This window comes from Cucurbita pepo, chromosome 1, assembly GCF_057944985.1.
Source record: "Cucurbita pepo subsp. pepo isolate OVF chromosome 1, ASM5794498v1, whole genome shotgun sequence".
Classification (NCBI taxonomy): domain Eukaryota; kingdom Viridiplantae; phylum Streptophyta; class Magnoliopsida; order Cucurbitales; family Cucurbitaceae; genus Cucurbita; species Cucurbita pepo.
In genome coordinates this window covers 5,498,310-5,520,049 of record NC_141798.1, presented here as the reverse complement: position 1 = coordinate 5,520,049, position 21,740 = coordinate 5,498,310, and the positions used below count along the sequence as shown (strand labels likewise).

The 21,740-nt window shown below is 35.7% G+C and overlaps 5 protein-coding genes, 1 long non-coding RNA gene and 4 other non-coding genes across 11 annotated transcripts; 3 read left to right on the top strand and 7 right to left on the bottom strand.

The window, feature by feature from the left end:
- Positions 1 to 336: 336 nt before the first annotated feature.
- LOC111799209 (uncharacterized) lies at positions 337 to 4,292 on the bottom strand. Of its 2 annotated transcripts, none has more exons than XM_087117362.1 (10): positions 4,041 to 4,292; positions 3,747 to 3,881; positions 3,394 to 3,609; positions 3,112 to 3,294; positions 2,756 to 2,977; positions 2,264 to 2,380; positions 2,041 to 2,184; positions 1,623 to 1,724; positions 960 to 1,028; positions 337 to 714 (listed from the first exon to the last, which is right to left on the bottom strand). In XM_087117362.1, the coding sequence occupies exons 1-10, from the start codon at positions 4,215 to 4,217 to the stop codon at positions 457 to 459; spliced, it is 1,623 nt and encodes a 540-aa protein (XP_086973488.1). In that variant the 5' UTR covers positions 4,218 to 4,292; the 3' UTR covers positions 337 to 456. The 2 variants fall into 2 exon arrangements, with proteins under 2 accessions (XP_086973488.1, XP_023538426.2); XM_023682658.2 differs by having other exon boundaries at positions 3,747 to 3,884; positions 4,041 to 4,291.
- Positions 4,293 to 4,805: 513 nt separating this feature from the next.
- On the top strand, positions 4,806 to 7,084 carry SBPASE (sedoheptulose-bisphosphatase). The gene is made up of 8 exons (XM_023656859.2): positions 4,806 to 5,057; positions 5,139 to 5,264; positions 5,346 to 5,531; positions 5,746 to 5,827; positions 5,907 to 6,128; positions 6,228 to 6,328; positions 6,437 to 6,508; positions 6,610 to 7,084. The coding sequence occupies exons 1-8, from the start codon at positions 4,959 to 4,961 to the stop codon at positions 6,889 to 6,891; spliced, it is 1,170 nt and encodes a 389-aa protein (XP_023512627.2). The 5' UTR covers positions 4,806 to 4,958; the 3' UTR covers positions 6,892 to 7,084.
- A 137-nt stretch (positions 7,085 to 7,221) lies between these two features.
- LOC111777326 (lachrymatory-factor synthase-like) lies at positions 7,222 to 8,010 on the top strand. The gene is made up of 2 exons (XM_023656870.2): positions 7,222 to 7,362; positions 7,449 to 8,010. Exons 1-2 carry the CDS (start codon positions 7,309 to 7,311, stop codon positions 7,941 to 7,943), a joined length of 549 nt encoding a protein of 182 aa, XP_023512638.2. The 5' UTR covers positions 7,222 to 7,308; the 3' UTR covers positions 7,944 to 8,010.
- A 565-nt stretch (positions 8,011 to 8,575) lies between these two features.
- On the bottom strand, positions 8,576 to 8,648 carry TRNAR-CCU (transfer RNA arginine (anticodon CCU)). Its single transcript has one exon. It is a non-coding gene; the product is annotated as a tRNA-Arg (tRNA).
- A 1,083-nt stretch (positions 8,649 to 9,731) lies between these two features.
- On the bottom strand, positions 9,732 to 9,804 carry TRNAR-CCU (transfer RNA arginine (anticodon CCU)). The gene has a single exon. It is a non-coding gene; the product is annotated as a tRNA-Arg (tRNA).
- Positions 9,805 to 10,353: 549 nt separating this feature from the next.
- Positions 10,354 to 10,426, bottom strand: TRNAR-CCU (transfer RNA arginine (anticodon CCU)). The gene has a single exon. It is a non-coding gene; the product is annotated as a tRNA-Arg (tRNA).
- Positions 10,427 to 11,783: 1,357 nt separating this feature from the next.
- On the bottom strand, positions 11,784 to 11,856 carry TRNAR-CCU (transfer RNA arginine (anticodon CCU)). The gene has a single exon. It is a non-coding gene; the product is annotated as a tRNA-Arg (tRNA).
- Positions 11,857 to 13,139: 1,283 nt separating this feature from the next.
- On the top strand, positions 13,140 to 14,442 carry LOC111789190 (transcription factor DIVARICATA). The gene is made up of 2 exons (XM_023669878.2): positions 13,140 to 13,656; positions 13,852 to 14,442. The coding sequence occupies exons 1-2, from the start codon at positions 13,280 to 13,282 to the stop codon at positions 14,345 to 14,347; spliced, it is 873 nt and encodes a 290-aa protein (XP_023525646.1). The 5' UTR covers positions 13,140 to 13,279; the 3' UTR covers positions 14,348 to 14,442.
- A 79-nt stretch (positions 14,443 to 14,521) lies between these two features.
- On the bottom strand, positions 14,522 to 15,277 carry LOC147793802 (uncharacterized). The gene is made up of 2 exons (XR_015419870.1): positions 14,807 to 15,277; positions 14,522 to 14,721 (listed from the first exon to the last, which is right to left on the bottom strand). It is a non-coding gene; the product is annotated as an uncharacterized LOC147793802 (long non-coding RNA).
- A 1,499-nt stretch (positions 15,278 to 16,776) lies between these two features.
- Positions 16,777 to 20,454, bottom strand: COI1 (RNI-like superfamily protein). The gene is made up of 3 exons (XM_023681888.2): positions 19,291 to 20,454; positions 18,111 to 18,582; positions 16,777 to 17,959 (listed from the first exon to the last, which is right to left on the bottom strand). The coding sequence occupies exons 1-3, from the start codon at positions 19,770 to 19,772 to the stop codon at positions 17,138 to 17,140; spliced, it is 1,776 nt and encodes a 591-aa protein (XP_023537656.1). The 5' UTR covers positions 19,773 to 20,454; the 3' UTR covers positions 16,777 to 17,137.
- Between the last annotated feature and the right edge of the window lie 1,286 nt (positions 20,455 to 21,740).

The window sequence follows — 21,740 nt, the reverse complement described above, 5'->3', positions numbered from 1 at the left end:
GAAACGTCTATTGGCAGCACAAGCTAAATAATTTAGCTAGAATCAAAATGAGGAGCGTGAGAGAATGAAGCAAGAGCGATGAGAATAACATTTCTCCTGTTGAACTTATTTTTTTTACTCTTGTTCAAGGATGGACAGTAAATATTTATTCATTTGATATGGTGGTATGAGATGACAATGAGGAGGTATTATAGCGGAGGTCGATTGAAAGAGATTGTCACATCACACACGTTGAACGCAGAGTGAACTCCGAACGACCTGGAAAGGGTTCAGGTCATGTTCAATTTCTCCTTGTTCATGAAGATTATCAAAAGAAACTGTACGATAGATGTTCAATTTCCCCTCACAAACTTCATGCATTTATTAAGTCGCACAAATTTTATCTGGAATGTTTCTCAACAAATGTTCTACATTTGTGACACTGAAATTTGTAAATACTTCAAAAATGTTACCTTGTCAAATCAATGCCCTCTTCGAGTTTAAAAAGTGCTCTTCTCCGTTCACAAGATTCAAGGCCATGTCTATATCCCTGGCCAGTTCAACCGCTGCTCCAACATAGCTATGAGGAGTTAGATTCAACAGATTTTTCTTAGCTTCATTAGGCAATTCCAACCCTTCAATAAATCTCCTTATACTTTCCTTAGTAACTGATTTTCCTCTGGTTAATTCCTTTAGCTTCTCATAAGGCTCCGGAACACCATATCGTCGCATGACCTTCAAGAAATAGAGAATAGATGATTACACAAATATATGCCAGTTGTTGACAATCGATATGAAAGTTCGTTAACCAAATAGATCTCTCTATCTTATCCAATCTGACTACTACCGTGCTAATGAACTAAACAAAGTGATACTAAATGGGGGCGATGTAATCAAATGACCACCAATCTTAGGAGAGTTCATATAATGACATTTGCAGGGGAGGAGAAATGAAAGAAAATGCTTAGCAAGATATATACCGTCTGTATTGGTTCAGCAAGGACCTCCCATGATTGATCCAAATCGTCGAAGATGCGAGTTTCATTCACCTACAATGCAATAATAAAAGTTTAAGAAATGCTCCGAATACAATATAAGGGCAGGATAAAACATGAGGAAGAAACTCCTTAAAACAAATAAAAGTTAAGCAGAGAAGAAATAGTAGTAGCCCAGTATTTTATAAATCACCCAGAACCAAGATGGAGACGATTATTTGTGCTTTCGAGTAGCCAGTATTTATAAGCCTCTTCAGAAAATCTGTAGTCATTCTTTCATTTGGATAAGTTAATTACAGACTTCAAGTTTCATTCGTACCAATCAATAGATGAAAATTAGGAGTTATCTTAACCACAATCGAGTGTCAAAATTCTATTGAATCTCTCTCTCTCTCTCTCTCTCTCTCTCTCTCTCTCTCTCTCTCTCTCTCTCTCTCTCTCTCTCTCTCATTACTGTTGAACGTTCATCACTATTTTTTTTTTCCCCTCATTAACTTTGTTCTCCTATTACCCACCAGCAAACTTGAGTGGTCATGAATGATAACCCACCCAAAAAGAGGAAGATGCCTATATTTACATGCCATCAGACAGAACTCCGATCTTTCACAAAAAGGTAATGATGATTAATGATTATGATGATCTAAGTACCTGGAGCTTCGCTATCCCCTGAAGTGTGCTTTTGTAAGCAAGAAGAGAGTGTCCAAGTCCAACTCCCATATTCCTTAAAACAGTTGAATCAGTCAAGTCACGCTGCAAAAGAGAATAAGTTTTCTCATCAAAATCCTCCAAGTTAAATATAATCACTGAAGTAACCTACATGAAATGAAAACTTTGGTGATTTGGTGTAAGATGTTCCACTGAGACTAACGAATACAGTTTTACATTATGAAATAGATTTTTGTGTTATTTAGCGAACTGTATGAAAAATAAAATACCTTGGCCCAAAAACTTTAGAAAACATGATTATGTAAACATTATAGCCTATAATCACATTGTCACATCTCACACATCAATTACCAAGTACCAACTCAAAGAATTGAAGAAATTATCAAATGTTGCGGTGTACCTGCCACCGAGATATGGGTAACTTCTCACTTAATTGGGCCAATGCTCCATTAGCCACACCAAGATTACCTTCGCTATTTTCAAAATCAATAGGATTTACTTTGTGAGGCATTGTTGAAGAACCAATTTCACCTGCCTTTGTTATCTGCCCAAAATAGTAAACAATCATATAATCTATCTTTTCTTTCATAAATAATAATGATGAGATACACTAAAATGCTCACCTGTTTAAAATAGCCCAAAGATATATAACCCCAAATATCTCTGTCGAAATCAATCAAGATATTATTGTATCGTACAACGATAAAAAAGAGTTTTGCCATGTAGTCATGAGTTTCAATCTGAAAAAAGTAGAATTATACAGTTAGCAAATTAGGATAATAATCAAATCATTCTATTTGTGATTCTGAAAGCTTATTCATCTAACGTCCAATATATGTCTCTAAGATAGCCTTGGAAGACAAGCATCACACCCTTGTATACTATAACAAATTTACATGCTTATCCTTCAAAGTCGAGGAAAACTCACAAACAACATCCTATATTAGCTAATATACATTTAGCCACGAAGGAAGAGCAAAGAATGAAACATCAAAGGAAAAACTGTACATTAAATTACAATAAATAGTTGAATAAATGTCCAAACTTAGGCAAATTAATAATCTAAACAAAAATTTTCATCGAAAGTAAGTCAAAGACCAATATAAAAACAATACCTGAGTTACGTAGGGATTGAAACTCAAACCCAAGGAGTTAACAAACTCTTCAGCCACTTTAGGCCAGTTAACATTTGGATATGCAACAAGATGTGCATTATAATTTCCAACTGCACCAGCAAACTTTCCCATTATCTTGACCTTGGAAACTTCCAGCCTTTCTCTACTTAGTCTGACTGCAAAAATTGCCATTTCCTTCCCCAGGGTTGAAGGTGATGCTGGCTACAAAAATAAGAAGAAAAAAAAGGTTTTTCTCATAAGAGAAACAAAATTTTAAGTCACTGAAAATCACAAAACAGTTTAGGGTCTAAACAGTCAAAAAGACGAATTCATCATATATCTTGTCAGCCTAAAACCTGTCCATGGGTGCGGCAAAGCATTGGAATGTGAGCGTTATCTTTAGCCATGGTGCTTATTGAATTTATCAGCTTGTCCATAGAAGGAAGCATAACATCTTCCAATGATTCTTTCAGCATGAGTGCATGGGCAAGATTGTTAATGTCCTCGGATGTGCAAGAGAAATGAAAAAACTCGAGCACCTGAAATGCAAAAGAGAATAGTTAAATGATCCTTTAGTGTTCTACTAACATAAGAAAAACAATTTTTTAACAAACGGGAAAGTGCAAGGTAAATTCCACCTTAGAAATCTCAGGATGTGATTGACACCTCTGTTTTAAGAAATATTCAACAGCTTTCACATCGTGATTCGTCACTTTCTCAATGTTTTTGATCTCCAAAGCATCATCCTCACAGAAATTGTCAACAAGTCCTTGTAAAAAAGAAGAAGCATCTTCACTGAATCTTGGGACTTCTATGATTTCAGGTATTTCCGATAGCTTCAACAGCCATTTGATCTAAAGCAGAGTAGAATATAATCAAAATAAAACTTAACTTTAAGAAACACGAACACCTTTCCTTCGCTGCAAGGAGAGGATCAAATTTATATAAGAACTAGAATTTACTTGAGCAATCAACGAAATTCAAAAAATACCTCAACCAAAACCCTGAAGAAGATTAACCCATATTCGCTCAGATAGGGGGCCAAGTCCTTGACCTTACCCCAATAACGACCATCTAAGGGGGACAGAGCCACCAAACTTGAAAGCTCGTGTGCAACACTGATTTTCTTCTGAGTAAAAGAAAAATAAAACAAAATCACAAACCAACATAAAAGAAACAGAAACAATTCATCTACCGTCCAAACATCCAAAGAAAAAGAACTAAAACACAACCCTAAAATTAATAAAAACCATAAAGTTCAGCTTAATGAGCAAAGAACGACAACCTTTTCCATCGGTACTTGGAGATTGTTGTGAACGGCTTTGAAATCGAAATTTCGGAGGGGCTTATAGAAGGAACCATGTCGAAAAACACTCGAGGGTTCTTTAGGATTTTGAAAACCCTTAGCTGCGCAAAAGATTCGGGGCTGGCCCAAAACTCTACTGTATGCTCCGACCTCCATGGACGCAGAAGAGTAGTGAGCTAAAACCCTTAATTCTCCCCGCCTTTTTTCACCCGTGGGTCGACCCTTCACCCTTCAGGAGAAGGCGAACAAAATGGACCCGCGCACGTGTGCAGCCACGTGATTGTTTGGTTTTTTCTTTTATTTTATTTTCTCAATTTGTTGGTTTTCTAATTGGCAACGGTTCGGTTTTCTGAGGTTAACATGGTTAGAGTATTCCAAAACTTTGAATTATTTATAAATTGTGGATGAAATCTATATAAATTGAATTTGAGTTCTGTGTTGTCGTGTTGTGGTGTTACATTTACTTGCTAGTAATTCATCCAATCTTAACAAATAATTGTCAAGAAAACAACGTAAGTTACTTGGATTAAATTCCCTCATCAGAAAGCCGCAAGTGAAAATTTCGGCGCGGCTGTAAGAAAAGGAAGTGCCGCCACGTGCCAATCGCAATCCAAACGTTGAACTCTACGAAAAAAGTTCAAAGGCAATTCACGAGTGACGGACCATATCTGTTTTCAGGACAATCGGAGAGCCACAAATGAACGAGTGATCCAAATTAGCTTCACCCCATGTCCACCCACTACTTGATCATCCTTTCAAGTAACCATAACCCACGCGGCATAAACTCTATCACCCCCTTATCCACTCTCTTCCCTGCAACTCTGCACCTCCATTTCCACCTTCCATGTCCAATTAGCAGCAGGTTGAGAGAATCACAGTCCTCTACTTGGGTCGCCTATGGAGACTGGAATTGCTTGCTGCGCCCGCGGGGCTCTTCTTCCCAACCTTTCTTCTAACCATTCAACTGCTCTCCTGTCTCCTTCTTTCGCCTCCAAGGTATGTACAAACCAAACCCATCTCTCTGTTTTACAAGATTTTGGAAATGTGTAGCTGAAGTTTGATCGAATTGCATTATAGAATCTGAAAACGAGCTCCCTATTTGGGGAGTCATTAAGGCAAGTTCCCAAGTCATCAGTGAAGCTGGTGACGTCAAGGTCAAAGACCATTCCCCTCAAAACCAGATGTGAGATTGGGGATAGTTTGGTGAGTGTTTTTGTGTGATATTGCCTGCAAGGTATTTGTGAAATTGCTTGTTTGAAATTGAAAAGGAGTTTGTGATTGTAGGAAGAGTTTCTCACCAAAGCAACCCCTGATAAGGGATTGATCAGACTGCTGACATGCATGGGAGAAGCTTTGAGGACCATTTCCTTCAAAGTCAGGACGGCTTCTTGTGGAGGAACTGCATGTGTCAACTCCTTTGGAGACGAACAGCTTGCTGTCGATATGCTTGCTGACAAGCTTCTATTCGAGGTCGGCCTTCGATTAGTCTTGAATGATATTTTCTAATGAACTGTGGAAGAAAAAGTGTAGCTGATTTATGTTGAATCAGCACATGTTTGCATATAGAGTTTTGATTCGGATAATGGTCTCTAAGGAGATCGTTCTAACAACTATAGTTTATCTGAATCTATTTCTCAAAACCTGCTCTTAAGATAGTGTACTAATTTTGGTTTTTGATGAATAGGCCTTGAGATACTCACACTTCTGCAAATATGCTTGCTCTGAAGAAGTGCCAGAGCTTCAAGACATGGGAGGCCCTGTTGAAGGTCACACTTTTCAAATTATAAGCAAACAACTCGATGGTAATTCTTTGATTGCTAACACATTTTATTAAAATATAAGCAGGAGGATTCAGTGTTGCATTCGACCCGCTCGATGGTTCAAGTATTGTGGACACAAACTTCAGTGTCGGCACCATCTTTGGAGTGTGGCCAGGTGATAAGTTGACTGGAGTGAAGGGAAGTGATCAAGCTGCCGCTGCCATGGGAGTTTACGGTCCCCGCACGACATATGTTCTTGCTCTGAAAGACTTCCCTGGCACTCATGAGTTCCTTCTTCTTGACGAAGGTCACTCTTGATAACTAAACTGAATTAAAAGCTTTTTCTTATTGAGAAAATGGCTGGAAGATCTCAATCCAAAACCTTATTTCTGTGCTTTACTGATAGGAAAATGGCAACATGTTAAAGAGACAACAGAGATTGGGGAAGGAAAACTGTTCTCTCCTGGAAATTTGAGGGCCACATTTGATAATCCTGACTATGATAAGGTTTCTTTCTATTCTTGAGAAGAGTATTAGCATTCCTTTTCATATACCTCATCACAGTAAAACGTAAAGCCTTCGCTTACTACTTTTTTGTGTGTTTCAATTCAACAGCTGATCAACTACTATGTGAAGGAAAAATACACATTGAGATACACCGGTGGAATGGTTCCTGATGTCAACCAGGTTTATTACCTTTCTGATAATTTTTCAATGGAATTGGTTCATTAAAATGATTGAAAAGTAGGAATACCTTTCTGAAAAGATGGTTTTGTTTAAATCCATAGATTATTGTGAAAGAGAAGGGGATTTTCACAAACGTGATATCTCCCTCAACCAAAGCTAAGCTGAGGCTGTTATTTGAGGTAGCTCCCTTAGGATTCTTAGTGGAGAAAGCAGGAGGTTACAGCAGCGATGGCCGTCAGTCTGTGCTTGACAAGGTGATCGAGAATCTCGATGAAAGAACCCAAGTTGCTTATGGATCTAAAGAAGAGATCATTCGTTTTGAAGAAACTCTCTATGGATCGTCCAGGCTTAACTCAGGGGTGCCTGTTGGTGCTGCAGCTTAAGCAGTGAAACAACATTTCCCCGCATTTTTTTCTTACCTTTGCTTGTTCTAAACATAATTTCATCTGTCAGTAGAAGCTTGTATGACTTGTATGATAGAAATGAATATGTTCAAGCTATTTTGAAGCTTTGCACCATAAAATTTTCTTATAAACACCTACCAATAATGAAGCATGGTGAGATTTGTGGCTGTCATATCCCTCAAGGAACGTATATTTGATAAAGAACAGAATCTTTTGGCTCTTTCTGCAAATACAAAAGTATTGTAAATCTCAAAGATGGTGACCTTGGATTTATCTCCTGTAAGGCTCCTGCCTCTCTTGTTCAATTACCTGCCAAAATTAGCTTTATGCTTTCTATGATTTGTACCAAGAAATTATAGTTTCTGATGAGCTCCTCTATAACATTTCTGCTTGTACATGATCGGTTTGCTATCTGAGATAATTTGGAGGACAAGCACAGGCATGAACATGGTGAGTTGAAAACTTCTTTGTTTATATTTTCCCCTTGAAACTTTGGTTTTGGGTTTGTTTGTATTTTGCAAGTGCTGCTGATGCAGGCATATCAGGGAAAGAATGGGAAATGGGAAGGATCAGTAGGGGGTTTAGTTGATGCTCCTGTGGACAAAGTATGGCCCTTGGTCACTCAATCCAAAAGGCTGCAGGAGTGGATGCCAATGGTCGAGAGATGCACCGACATAACCGGAGACGAAGGCATCCCAGGCTACGTACGGGTCGTGTCGGGTTTCATGTTCCCACAGAAAGACGGAGAAAGATCATGGATCAAAGAGAAGTTGCTTTCCATGGACTCATCAGCTCATAGTTACAGTTACAAAATGGAAGCAAGCAATGTGGGATTAGATGGATCCATCAACACATTAAAGCTTGTGGACTATGGAGAAGATTCAACATTGATTGAATGGAAGTTTGAGATAAATCCTTTGGAAGGTGTTTGTGAAGAGAGCATCATTGATTATCTGGGATTTCTCTACAAATCTTGCATCAACAGAATTGAAGGTGCGATTGAAGTAGCTGCACATTCTAAAAAAGTTTGATATCAACTTTGCTTTGTGATGACTTATGAATGCATTTTAAAAACAATGCTGGATAGCATTTTAGCCATGGTTGATACCTCATTAATATATTCTACACATTTTTAAATTTTATAATTTAAATAAACAAAATTTTAGAAGTTCAAACACATTAAACCGTTTTTAAATTCATCAACCAAATAACACAAATCTAACCTGAAAGTATGGATTTAGTTCTTATACTTTTGATCTTATAACAATTTAATCTCTTTGACTTTAAATATAACACTTTCGTCTCTCTACATTCAAATAATGTGTGTCGTAGATTTAATGAAACTTTTATATAGCACACTAAATATTGTTTATAAATCACGAATACTAAGTTATTACTAACAAAAATTAAAACTCAATTTTGATAAACTTTTGACGATAGACTACATTGTTATAAATCTTTAGGTACGAAACTAAATTGATACAAATTTATTAATATAAATATTAAATTGTTACATATAGTTGAAGAATTAAATTGTTAATTACAGTCAAAGTGATGAGATTTTTCACGGATTAGATCATTAGAATAGATGAGATATCTTTAATGAATAACGAATGTTTAAAATAACCGTAAATAAAAAAGAAATAAAACAAAAACAAAATAACGCGCCAGGTAGGGGTCGAACCTACGACTTTCTGCTTAGGAAACAGACGCTCTATCCACTGAGCTACAGGCGCTTTTTTGTTTAATAGGTGACATAATTTTAAAAATTAACTCTAATGATTTATTAAATACTTTTAAAATTAATTAGAGACTAACTTTATTTATAAATGAAGAACAATATATGGCTAATAATAAAAGCCAACTCTTACTACTTCAATTATCCTACTTTTTTTTCTTTTAAAATAAAACTGTTATTTCACGAGCAAGCAAAAATTATCTAAAGTTTCATTTTAACTTAACCGACGTTATTGTAGATAGGTCATTTACCTTTGTCCGGAGAAAATGATAAACATAGGATAAGTATTTAAAAATACTTAGTAAGTGATACACGGTTACAGTCGAAAAATGCATATACATAAAATATATATCATGACTAATTTCATGATTGTTTCTCATACTCTTTTTTTTTTTTTTTTTTTTCGCGTAGAGTTGGACGCATAATATTTCTCCACACACAATTCACGGACGTGCACATGAATCTACTAGGCAGACTTATTAACGTACTTTCTAGGTTTGACTATAGGCTAGCGCATACTCACATTGCCGAAAACCAATGAAAATGAAAGGAACACAAATAATATTGTGGTGTATATGTTTATACACAACATATTAGAGAAGTAATCCATGGTCATATGACATATAACATGCATAAAGTCCCAAATTAAAATCATGATTTAGTGAGGTGATGCACATAAAACGTTTCTAATTATCATGACTTAACAAAACATAAACATAATCATATCAATATAGCATCATAATTGAATGTAAATGAAGTTACATCACATAATTCATTCGAATAACATCACATTAATGAACACGCATAAAAGTTTTATATCATATAACAAAAAAATCATTCATGATTTAGTCAGATGATTGCACATAATACTTTGCTAATTATCGTGACTTAATTTCCACGTCTATATTCATCATATTTCATTCATGGTTATCATACATGGTACATCATGGTGTACCACAGAACATGATCGTATCAACATAGCATCATAATCAAACATAAAAGAGGTTACATCACATAATTCATTCGAGTCACAATAAACCCACATAAAAAAAATAAAAAAAAAAAAACAAGAGGAAAGTATCGCGCCAGGTAGGGGTCGAACCTACGACTTTCTGCTTAGGAAACAAACGCTCTATCCATTGAGCTACAAGCGCTTGGTGGCAAGGGCTGAATGCTTTAAACTTCATAGAGTATTTAATGTTCATAAACCAAATGAAAATTTATAAACGATTTTTAAATTATATACTAAATAGTTCTAAATGTCTTTTAATTTTGTAATAATTTAATTTCTATATAAATATGTAACGATTTAGATGTAATGAAACTTAATTATTACTAATAAAAAACTAAAGACATAATATATTTAAATACCTAGAAGATTAAGTGATTACTACAAAAATTTAAGAACCCTATAAATATTAAATTGTTATTAAAGCTTTAAGAGACTGATATTAAAGCTTTAAGAGACTGATGAATAGCTATATTTTATAATATAATTTTGGAGGTCGAAGAATAATAGCATTCTTAAAACAATATAAGTTTAAGAAAATATAAGTGAGAGATGGGGTGGATAGGTTGAGCCAATATTTTTTCAAATAAACATATAAATAAGTAAATAGTAAGGTTGTTTTTTTAGTCAAATAAATGAGATATCGTCATTAATAATGAATTTTAAAATAAAACGTAAATATAAACAGAGAAAACGCGCCAGGTAGGGGTCGAACCTACGACTTTCTGCTTAGGAAACAGACGCTCTATCCACTGAGCTACAGGCGCCTTTTGTTTAGTAGTTAAATATAAATAGTATATGTTAACAAAATTTATAACAATTTGTTAAAATGTGTAACGCTCAAGTTCATATTATTAAGATTTAATAAAAGTTACATGCAAACCAATATATTGATTGAAGTCTAAATAAGTTCATAAGCCTCTCATTAATTTTGATAAATTACTCACGATATAGATTACATTGGTACATGTTTTAATGTACGAAACTAAATTGTTATTGTAACGACTCTTTTTTCGTTAAAAATATATAATCATTACTACGTACGTGTCCCGATGAGTTCAAGTAGAAAATATCTAAAAAATATATATTTTTTTTACTTGAAAATTATCATATATTTTAATATTCATATATAATGTAAACACGATAAAAATATAGTAAAAAAATAAGGTTTAACAATCTCCAAAGCATAATCTAAAAGCTAAAACATAATAATGTTATCCTATGAGTAGAAATGTATTAAATGAAATTATCTATCGTTGTTTGTTTTAAGGAGTAGTTTTGTGGGTAATGTGTGGTGTTGAAGACTCCATTTCTATAATCTTCTCTGCTCCAGAATAGACCCTTTAGTTTTACTTGAAAAAAAAAAGCATTAAATATAAAATGAATATTTAAAAATATTTAGTTAGTGACTCCCTTATTGGGGTCGACAAATACTCACTTACAATATGTATTATGACGGGTGAAACATAATTTTTATGATTGTTCCTTGAGATCTATTTTATTTTTTGGGTAGAATTGGCTGTATAATACTTCTCTACACATAGTTTACATATGTGTGACAAGCTCTTTGAAGTCCCCTATACTTGACTATGGACTAGCGTATACTCACTTTATTGAAAATCAATAAAAAGGAAATGAACATGAACAATACTGTTGTATACGTGTTCATACGCAACACAATGAAGAATTAATCCATGATCATCTGATATATATCATGCATGAGGTTTCGCATTAAAAATTATGGTTCAGTGAGTTGATGTACATAATACTTTTCTAATTATGATGATTTAACTTTCTTACCTGACGCGCATCCATATTCATGGTATTTCATATGGAATTTCATTTATGCTTTATTATATATGTACATCACGATGTCTTGCACATCACATGATTATATTAACATAGCATCATAATCAAACGTAAAGGTACCTACACCACATAACTCATTCAAATAACATATTCAAATAACATGCATTACACAATATCAATTTGGTGTCATAAAAAAATGGATAAATTCACATTAACATCACATTAATAGTCATTTTAAATAAAACAAGAAAATGTAAAAATAAATAAATGAAATACGACGTCATACTAAAATAGATAAGGATAAAAATAAGAAAACGCGCCAGGTAGGGGTCGAACCTACGACTTTCTGCTTAGGAAACAGACGCTCTATCCACTGAGCTACAGGCGCCTTTCGTTTAGCAAGTGAATAAAATTAGTATTTTCTATTTTTTTATCAACTTCAGTATATATGAAGATATGAGAGCGCGCTAATCTTACACTTAATTACCAAGTTGGTCAATTTCTCCTCGAAAATATCATGGTCCTTCCATTTAATTATTTTTATTTTTGTCGTTATTATGTCTGGAATGATTTATTTTGAAAATGTAAATTAATATACCAACAACAACATATATGTTATTGAAACAAGACAACATGCATTAGGTATAGGGCAGGTATTGAGTTGTACATATGACGTTGATTGTTTCTTAAAAAAAAAAAATATCTAATGTAATAAAACAAGTTTAATGTTTATAGTCGTATAATTTATGCAAAATATATATCTATATAAAAGAGATCTCGACTCTTTTATCTACTCGTCTAAAATATATCTTCTTCAAAATTTTCTTCGTTTTAAAAGAAATAATAATGATACTCTGAACTCTTGAGTAAAGGTTTGTAAGCTTTATAATACAAAGGTTTATAATAAACGATGGGTAGAACCTTGACTTATGAGAACCTCTACTTCCATAATACTAGAGCCTCAAGATCAAACCCTTATACTTCTTTTATTGTGTCTATGGATCTCTGATTTGTATGCTCTATTTTGTTCTCGATTTTAAGCAAAGACTTGTTTCTTAATCTTCTTGTTAGATATCGTAGATGTATCTATATCGTATCAAGTCTTTGTTTGAGATTCTAGTTAACTTAGAGCACTTTGTGGAGGCTCCTTGGCCCACAAGATAAAACTCGTGTTCTTCAATGTTCATCACTGTTCCCAAATTTGCACCATGAGAGCAAAGCAGAAGTTGTTTTAGCTCACCTTTCGGCTCCCAACTTGGCTTCTCCCCTACAAAAAAAGCAGAAGCAAATGAACAGTAACCGAATTATTTCCTGCCTTTTCATCACCCCCCTTCGATATTCTCGAACTCCTTCGTCATCTTCTTCCACTCTTTCGGCCACTGCATTTTTGTATTCACTTTCTTGCTCTCAATTTGGTTGGTGGGTTTCAATCTCTGAGTTGAAATCACCCCCAATGCACTCTTGATTTCCACTGAACAAACCAGGGGAAAACAAAAGGATTAGTTTTTTCTCCATAATTCTTTTCGATTCCCAAAAGTCGGTTGCTCTCCTTTTTTAAGATTCTTTACCCATTTGTGAAAGCAAATTCTTGATTCCCTCGTAATGATTCCGATTTAAACGCACCCTTTTGAAAATCATCCAAAAAGCTTCAATGTCTCTTGGACTCTACCCTCTGTATTCCTCCTATTCTCCCCCTTCCCCTTTCCCCTTTATTTTTAACTTCCATCAAAACCCTTTTTCGAAATGGACTACTTATAAATCAGCTTCTGAGCTGCACGCCTCACCAAAATTAGCTCCTCACTGCCACAGCAATGAAAACTCTGTATCCATCTTCACACCTTTCCAGCTCTGCCTGGTTCCTGCTTCATAATCCAACCACAAAGTGGACTAAGGAAGAGAACAAGAGGTTTGAGAGTGCCCTCGCTATATTTGATAAGGAAACGCCTGACCGATGGTTCAAAGTGGCCGCTATGATTCCTGGAAAGACCGTGGATGATGTGATTAAGCAATATAGGGAGCTTGAAGAAGATGTTTATGAAATAGAAGCTGGGAGATTCCCAATCCCAGGTTATGATCTCGCCTCTTCTTTTTCGTTTCAGTTCGTTGATGGTCGAAGGAAATCTTCCGTTGGTAGGGGCTCTGATCATGAAAGGAAGAAGGGGGTTCCTTGGACAGAGGAAGAACACATGTGAGTTTTCATTTGGGGACTTTTTTCTGATATCATACTTTACTGTTTGGATTAAGTTTTGGTTGATGGGTATGTTTGGTTTTGAAGCTAAAACATTTCTACCTGTTCTGTTGTTTTATTGTCGTGTTGGTTGATGTTTAGGGTGCTATTGTATTGAATTGAATTGAATTGAATTGAATTGAAATTTATGTATAGGAAATTTCTGAGGGGACTACTGAAGTATGGAAAAGGGGATTGGAGAAACATCTCAAGAAACTTTGTGAACTCCAAGACTCCTACTCAAGTGGCAAGCCATGCCCAAAAGTACTTCATGAGGCAGCTTTCAGGGGGGAAAGACAAAAGAAGGCCAAGCATCCATGACATCACTACTCTCAACCTCACAGACGCCACAGCATCAGAGAATCAGAACTTGTCTTCTTCAATGGATCAGCTTTCCAACCTTCCTTCACTGCAGAGGTCACCCTGCTATCAAAATCTTCTGTTCGATTGGAACCAATCGACCGATACGGAGCTGCTCGGTTTAGGACCTAACTATGGCGATCCTCTCGTGTCGTTCTCATCTGGGATTGCTGCAAATGGAATAAAGAATGACCAAGATCGAGAACTGAGCAGTGCATATTATGGAACTTACTCCACCCCTCACAAATCCATATTTCAATTTGAATCCTCAAGACGTCAAGTTTTTGGATGAGGAGGATGGATGTTGGTGTACATTGCTGGGTTGTTTAAAACGCCAAGGCGAATAAGGTTCAATAGACACTCTTGAATGGCAATACTTTTTACTTAGTGATGTTGTGTTTATGAAGATCTAAAGGTTCATATACCTGTTCTTGATCATCAAAGACATGTGTGCCATATGAAATGAAAAGAAAAAAAAAAAAAAAAAAAAACTCTTCCTGATTAAAACTCAAAACACTTTTACAACCATAGATTACATCAACTATACGACGATCGCAAAATCCCTCCCGAACACGACATTGTTTGTTGACGATTTGGGTTATGCATTACTCTTGGTTGATGCTCACTTGATGATGCAGACTGCATCATAAACTGCCGGTTTGAGATCTGCAGAAAGAGAGTGATGATGAGTTTGAAGAATGTTGATGAGTAGATATTTGATTTAATTGCTGTTTTTACTTTAGGTGCATACCAGAGGCCATGTCAGGAAGTGATGTGGCTAAACTTGCTGACTCATGAAGCACTTTTGACATTCCACAGAGGAGCAGCCATTTTTGTTTGCTTCTTAAAATCTTTATATATATATATATATATATATGTATGTATGGGCAAGTTGACTGAGGCTGATCAAATCACTTAGTTGGAGCTGAGTTTGAACCCACTTGATTTTAGGGCATAATAGGCTGCATCGTGGCCACCAATCATATTATAAGTTTATTCCATTATGAATTAGCCTTCCAAGTTCGTTCATAAAATATCTCATACGTCTTCCAATTTATAATTTTGTTCCAACTTATGGTTGAACTTGCCAAGCTACACTCGGACAAAGATACCATCGCTAGCACTCTACCACGAATCTTGATTATACCTACACCTCCAAGACTCACGAAGACACGTTTGAGACTCACATGAGAATTTTATTGACATGACTCTGATACCACTTATATAACAACAACGAACCTCCATAATCATATTATATTGTCTACTTTAAGAATAAATTCTCACGGTCTTGTTTTTTGGTTATCCAAAAGTTCTCGTGTTAATGAAGATAGTGTCTCCCACTTATATCTCTGGACCTCTTAATTGGCGAAAGTGGGACTCCAACACTTGTACGTTGTTGTTTATTTATTTATTTATTTACTATGTCAATAACACCCTAAACATGATTTCAATATATTGTCTCTAAAAAAACTATTAAATGCAAAAGAAACCGTACAATATTAATTATGAAATGCAAGAGGGGGGGATAAAGATGAAACACTATATGATAAAGAAACTTAGAGCAAATCCACAAAATGTCAAATGAAATAAAGTAATCATACAATATTAATTATAATATATGGTGTTTAATTTGATGCTTACAAAAGCTTTTGGACCCATATGTCACACCATTGAACATTTTGTTTTATTTTTCAACCACATACAAAGCATTTCTTTTTTTTTTTCTTTTTGTTCCTCCAAAGTTGAATGAGCAGCATGAATATTCTTTTTTACTTTTTGGGTGGTAAATGAAATAATTATCAACTTTTAAATTCCTTGGCCTTTTTCTTATTGTATTATTATTTTTGTGTGATTTCTAGGTGATTAGATACCAAATGATATTGATTCTTATAAGATAAGGTGAGTTTTGAAGATAAATATTCATCTTTGGAGGTTGAAATTAAGTCCAACCGAATTAATCATTTAGGTAACGTAATACAACAATTAGTAATTAATTATATTGCATTCACCAAAAAAAATTATTATGAAACCATGGGATTGTGGCAAAAATATTAGAAGATAGGACAATTTTGTATCATAAAGGTTTATAATATACCAAAATAATTATAAATAAAAAATTAATTCGACTTTAATATGATTTATCATCCACTTTCTAGACTCTTCAATATTGTTCAATTTTAAATAATAATTAAGAGAATATAGATCAGTGTAGAAAAAGCAAAGGCTAGAATAGGTATATCTGATAAAGTTTAGAGAAATAGTAAAAAGGTGGGAAATTAACTATTTTTGTGAATAATTTAGAAAAAAAAAGTTTAAATATTCTTAAAACTTGCTGAGTTATATATATATATATATATAAATTAATGTTGCCGACAGCTTGTGTCAAAATAATGGAATTTAAACCCGTTTCTTTTGATATAAAAAAAGAGACCCCTTGGCTCAATCCTCCCCTTAAAAGCTACTTCCTGTGAGTGTGACAATGATCCTGAACCAATGAGAAACACTTAGTAGCCTTCCATTAAAGAACGTGAAATTTGTATGAGCGAAGCTGCCTGTGCTGCTAATGGTATAAACTTCAGTGAAACACTTTCAATTTGTAACTCCCACATGATATGGAAAGTGTTTGAAGATTTGTGAAGGTAAAAGGCTCTTTCATTTATTCACAACTGATACAACAAACCATTCTCCAACTGACGTTTTTTAGGAAGGATTCGACTCAGAAACAACAAAAAAAGAAACACAGCCTTCTTCTTCGAAATGGGCGAAAGGAAAAGGGAAAAGTCTGCGCATAAACTGTTTTAAGAACAAAAAACACAGCCTTATTATTACAACACTAAAACCGTCTTTCTCTGTCTTCTCTGTCTGTCTGTCTGTCTGTCTGTCTTTCTTTCTTTCTTTCTTTCTTGCCAATATAATACAACCACCCACAACAAAATGACATTACAAACACATTCCTAACCGCAATTTGTAACGTATTAACAGGACGTGGAAAAATGAAGAAAGGAGAGATTATCGTTGTCGATGTTGATGTTGATGTTGATGATGTTGACGTTGTTGTTGTATGTACAACAGCCCATATGCTCTACGCAGCGATTAAGGACGACGAATCCAACGGCACAACGCTGTCTGGAAAATCAGTTCTTGGTCCTGCTAGGGAATAGTATGCAAGTATATGTGCAGGGTGATCAGCGACCACCATATCCCCAACTTCATCGGACACCACAACTTGTCTCAACGGAATCAATTCGATGTTCCAGAACGGGCGTGCCATTGCCAGAAGATCGCGGCCTGAGGAGGACCTTCTGTAGCCTTGAACCCACAGATACCTGAGGGAAGTGAGTTGCATGACGGAGGCTGCCAATGCATGCTCGCTAAAGCAACACCCTCTCATCTCAAGCTTCTGCAGGCTGGGGCAGCCGCGAGAGAATTCCAACAGCCCAGCATCAGACTCCCCCACATAACCGAGAAGCATCCATCTCACATTTGGGCTGTACCTCCCTATGTAACCAAGACCAACGTCCGTCAATCCACCAGGCCGAAGATACAAAGCAAATCTTTTCAGCTTCTCAGAACACCCTCTCAACAGAGCTTGAACTCCATTGTCAAGTGGCAGATCCGTTATGCTCACTTCTCGATCCAGCAGGACCAGGCGAAAATCGCAGAGATTTTTCGAGTAAGTGCCAATGCACTCGAGAGAGGAATTCGTGATATCGGAAACATACACAGCTAAGTATTCCAGTTCCAGACAGCCCTGAGCCAAAGCAATCAATCCTCTTTGTGAAACAAGACCTTCCTCGTCCTCCAATCCCTGCTCATCCGCACCTCGCTCAATTCTAAGCCTTTTCAGCTTCTTGCAATGACCAGCAAGTACTTCTAATCCTCTATCCCCAATCACGTTTCTAGTCTGCTCAGCCAAACACAATACAATATTAACCATGAACATCTTTCCTAAGTAAGCAAAACTTGGGTTTGAAAGATGAATTGAATAGTTTTCAAATGAATTTTGAAAGCACTCCTTTAACAATATGGAAAATGAATGAATTTGATAAGCAAACCTCAAGCACTTCTAAGTTGGGGCATCTCTGAATCAAAGTGCAATGGTCTTCCGTACGAAGCAGGGCATACAAGAGGTCCAACTTCTTGAGCATGTTTGCAAAAGGGAAAACTATTGGCATTTCATTCCTTCCCATGTATGTAAGACCCAAACTGCGGAGATTCTGGGGCAAGGCTACAGCGGCATACCTCTCTGGTTGATCATTGAAGGAACCTCCGCAAAATTCCTCCAAAACACCAGCAGCTCGAAAGAAGCCCACCAGATCCAGGATTTCACAATCACTAATTTTAACAGAAATTAAGGAACGGCAGTTTCTGGCTATGAGCTCAAGATCTTGAAATCTGACTTGGGCAAGATCTGTCATGTAAAAATTTAACGTCTCAAGGACGGTGTTGTTCGTAGCAAGTTCATGTAGCCATTCCCCGTCGTTCTCTGTAATTAAGCTCTCCTCCAAAAACAACGTTCTTAAATTCCTGAAACACCACAATAAAAACAACAACGAGAGTGATGAGAATATCCCGGAGGAAATCAGAATTTAATCAAAAAATTAACCAACCAACATATTCAGAACTCACTTTTCATTAATTCAACTTAATTTCTACACGGGAAACATGCTATTATTAGTTCAAGGATGTACTCGAATGCAATCTGACATCATTGCTGAATTTGCACTATCAATCCAAATTAAGGTTCATTTAAGATGAGTTAGAACAGTTGCCTTCTTTACCCACCAGCTCCCCCAAAATGTCTTTCTTCAACAAGCTTGTAAGGCATCAAAATATCATATGAACGACCCAGAAAAAGTAAAAACTAGAAACCTAATAAAACTCCCAAAAATGACAATAATGATAAAAGAAATAACAATAGTAAGTAACCCAGAAAATGGAAAACCAAAACATTAATAGAAAGGATCGGGGGGGGGGGGGGGGGGGGGGGTTTCAGCTTTCATTCGTCATCGCTCATCGGGAACAAACAATTAATAGAAAGGATCCTCTGAATCTCACAAGTTTCCGATGGCCAGAAATTTCAGCTTTTTAAGCAAAACAACGACAAAACCTCAAAAGACCAATCCAAGTAGGTAGAAAAATATGAAAGAAAATCTCCTTAGCACAGTGAAATCTCGATTTAAAAAAAAAAAAAAAAAAAAAAAAAAAAAACAATATAGTTTTGAAATCAGATACCGGCAAGAGCGTCCGATATGGAATAGCCCATCGGTAGAGAATCCAGAACATTTATCGAGTTTGAGCGACTGAAGAACACGGCCCCGTGCACGCGCGAGAAGCTCCAGATCCGAATCCACGACAATCATACGCCGGAAGTGGAGAGACCTCAAGCAATTGAAAGAATCAGCAATCTCCCTTACCCAGGGGGTTACGTACCCTCCCCAATCCTCGGGTATCAAATTAAACATCGCGGCTCTGGGTTTGCCCTTCAATTTCAGGGATTCGAGATGAATAAACCGCCGCCGTAGCCGTTCCGGCGTGGTGGTGTAGCAAAGAGCGATGGTAATGTGCTTGCGAGTGAGCGCATCGAGCTCGTACCATCTCCTGCAAACCTGAGAGACAGCGTCGCGATCTTTCGGGTCATGAATATAGGGCATTACACAGCCAAGAACCTCATCTGACATCCCCATATTAATTCTACTAGCGTCCCGTTCTTCCATAACTCGGATTAAACTCGAACAACACAATGTTCCAGTCCCAATCTTCACTTTCCGAACTCCAACTCCAAGTCGAATCACAAATCCAAAACCGCCAAGCTCTTACTCAATTAAACATCCATCTCAAACTTAAATTCTCACAAAAGTCGGTCGGATAAATAGCTCTTCAACACACAATAAAATGCCCCTCCCAAAAAAAAAGAGAACAAGCTACGTGTAAAACAGAACTCCCTAAATCGACAGTTACGAACACAAGACAGTTGAAATTCGTTAGGAACTAAATCAATCTAGAAAACTCCCAGGTCAATCGAGCCCGAGATGCAAAGAACTGCAACGAACACGATCCGCGACCGATAATTCAAGGAATCAGAGAAGTCCAGGAAGAAGGAGGGGGTCATCGGATCGAGGAAGAATCAGCGAACCAAGGAATCGGGAAGCGACGGATCATGGAGGCGGCGGGGGCGGCGTAGGGTCTAAACTTAGAGAGAGGGCGGCGAAGAAGATGGAAAGAGTTGCGGAAGGTGAAAGGGACGGCGGCTAAGGACAGTGGGAAGCATCGAGTACGGAGAGAAATGGAGAATTTTGTGGAGTGGGGGATTGGATCAAACCTAGAAGCTAAAACTCGTAGACTTAACTAATATGCGCCTCAGAAATTAAAAAGAAAAAAAAAATGTAGGAAAGAAGAAGAAGGAAGAAAAAGAAAAAGAAAAAAAAAAAAAAAAAAAAGGAGAATGGTCACGACAAGATAATACAGACCAATAAGATTTCAGCGTTGGAAAGCTGAGGATGGGTTAGATGCCGATCACTGGCTCTTTCCTTATGACGTGGCAGATTCCCATTGTTTGTTTACTGTACCCCTCTCTGCACCTAATTATTGCCCTTACTACTACTTCTTCTGCTGCCTGTTTTGTTAAAAACAAGAATTTATTATTCTTTTTCTCTCTCTCTCTCCTTTTTTTTTTTTAATTATGATATCATGCTACATTTATTTATTTATATAATATAATTTATTATGTTAGTAAAATTTTAATTTATTTATTTCTTATTTTTCTACTTTTTAAAATATATGTTAGTGAGTTTATCGAAATTAGTTGATGATAAATTTATTACACATGTTAGGTGAAATTTGAGAATTTAAGAAAAGAAAATATTTCTATTATTTAAAAAAAAAAAACATATGATTTGTTGCCCTATTTTAATTGTCTAATCTTTCATCTAAATTTTTAGTACTTTAGTAAACAATTGCGAAAAAAAATATACATATAATTACAAATATTGAAATATACCCTTTATTTAAAATTTTAAAAAATTGAAAGATTTAGTTACTATTAGAATGGATTTCCCTAGATCTCTTATTCCTTCAAATTGGAAGTATTGATCCAATTCAATAAAATTATGTTTAGTAATTTCATAATCCAATTTTTTTAATTTCAAACTTTTTTTTTTTATACAGATAAGGAGAATTTATATTTTTTTTCTCGAATCTTTCATCAAAAAGAAAGGATTAAATGCTTTTAAGAAAAAAGTTTTTTATCGGAATATTAATAATCCCGAAGAATCCCTTAGTTATTAAGGATTAGTTGAACGTATAGAACCTTTTACCACTAAACTTAGACAACTATGTATGAAAATTAAAATAGAATCAAACTGATAGTCCCACCAACCAAACCAATATCTTAATCTTTCAAAATAAATAATGATACGAAATTTTTAATCTTTTGTTTCTATTTCATTATTTCATTCAAAGTTAATATTTGTATTTGTTTTTCAATTACAAAACAACTCAACCGGTTCGGTTCAAATCAAAAGGAAAAACCAAAAGAAATTTGGTCCAGCTCTAATAACTCCAATAAAGTGACTTCAAACCTTACTACATTCTTCTTATTATTATATAATATTATATATATTTCCAAGTGTGAACCATACGTTCTAACTTTAAAAGTTAGTTTTTAAACCTAGGAAAAACAAATG

What these genes read in the sequence shown, in the direction of transcription:
- LOC111799209 (XM_023682658.2), bottom strand. Translation starts at nt 4,217, where the DNA reads ATGGAGGTCGGAGCATACAGTAGAGTTTTGGGCCAGCCCCGAATCTTT. An exon ending in TACCCATATCTCGGTGGCAG is followed by an intron (nt 1,725 to 2,040) that starts GTACACCGCAAC and finishes TCTCTTTTGCAG; the next exon opens with CGTGACTTGACTGATTCAAC. An exon ending in AGGGGATAGCGAAGCTCCAG is followed by an intron (nt 1,029 to 1,622) that starts GTACTTAGATCA and finishes ATTGCATTGTAG; the next exon opens with GTGAATGAAACTCGCATCTT.
- SBPASE (XM_023656859.2), top strand. Translation starts at nt 4,959, where the DNA reads ATGGAGACTGGAATTGCTTGCTGCGCCCGCGGGGCTCTTCTTCCCAAC. An exon ending in GTGAGATTGGGGATAGTTTG is followed by an intron (nt 5,265 to 5,345) that starts GTGAGTGTTTTT and finishes TTGTGATTGTAG; the next exon opens with GAAGAGTTTCTCACCAAAGC. An exon ending in GTTCCTTCTTCTTGACGAAG is followed by an intron (nt 6,129 to 6,227) that starts GTCACTCTTGAT and finishes CTTTACTGATAG; the next exon opens with GAAAATGGCAACATGTTAAA.
- COI1 (XM_023681888.2), bottom strand. Translation starts at nt 19,772, where the DNA reads ATGGAAGAACGGGACGCTAGTAGAATTAATATGGGGATGTCAGATGAG. An exon ending in CATATCGGACGCTCTTGCCG is followed by an intron (nt 18,583 to 19,290) that starts GTATCTGATTTC and finishes GTGGTGTTTCAG; the next exon opens with GAATTTAAGAACGTTGTTTT. An exon ending in CCAACTTAGAAGTGCTTGAG is followed by an intron (nt 17,960 to 18,110) that starts GTTTGCTTATCA and finishes TTGGCTGAGCAG; the next exon opens with ACTAGAAACGTGATTGGGGA.
- LOC111789190 (XM_023669878.2), top strand. Translation starts at nt 13,280, where the DNA reads ATGAAAACTCTGTATCCATCTTCACACCTTTCCAGCTCTGCCTGGTTC. An exon ending in TGGACAGAGGAAGAACACAT is followed by an intron (nt 13,657 to 13,851) that starts GTGAGTTTTCAT and finishes ATTTATGTATAG; the next exon opens with GAAATTTCTGAGGGGACTAC.
- LOC111777326 (XM_023656870.2), top strand. Translation starts at nt 7,309, where the DNA reads ATGATCGGTTTGCTATCTGAGATAATTTGGAGGACAAGCACAGGCATG. An exon ending in CAAGCACAGGCATGAACATG is followed by an intron (nt 7,363 to 7,448) that starts GTGAGTTGAAAA and finishes CTGCTGATGCAG; the next exon opens with GCATATCAGGGAAAGAATGG.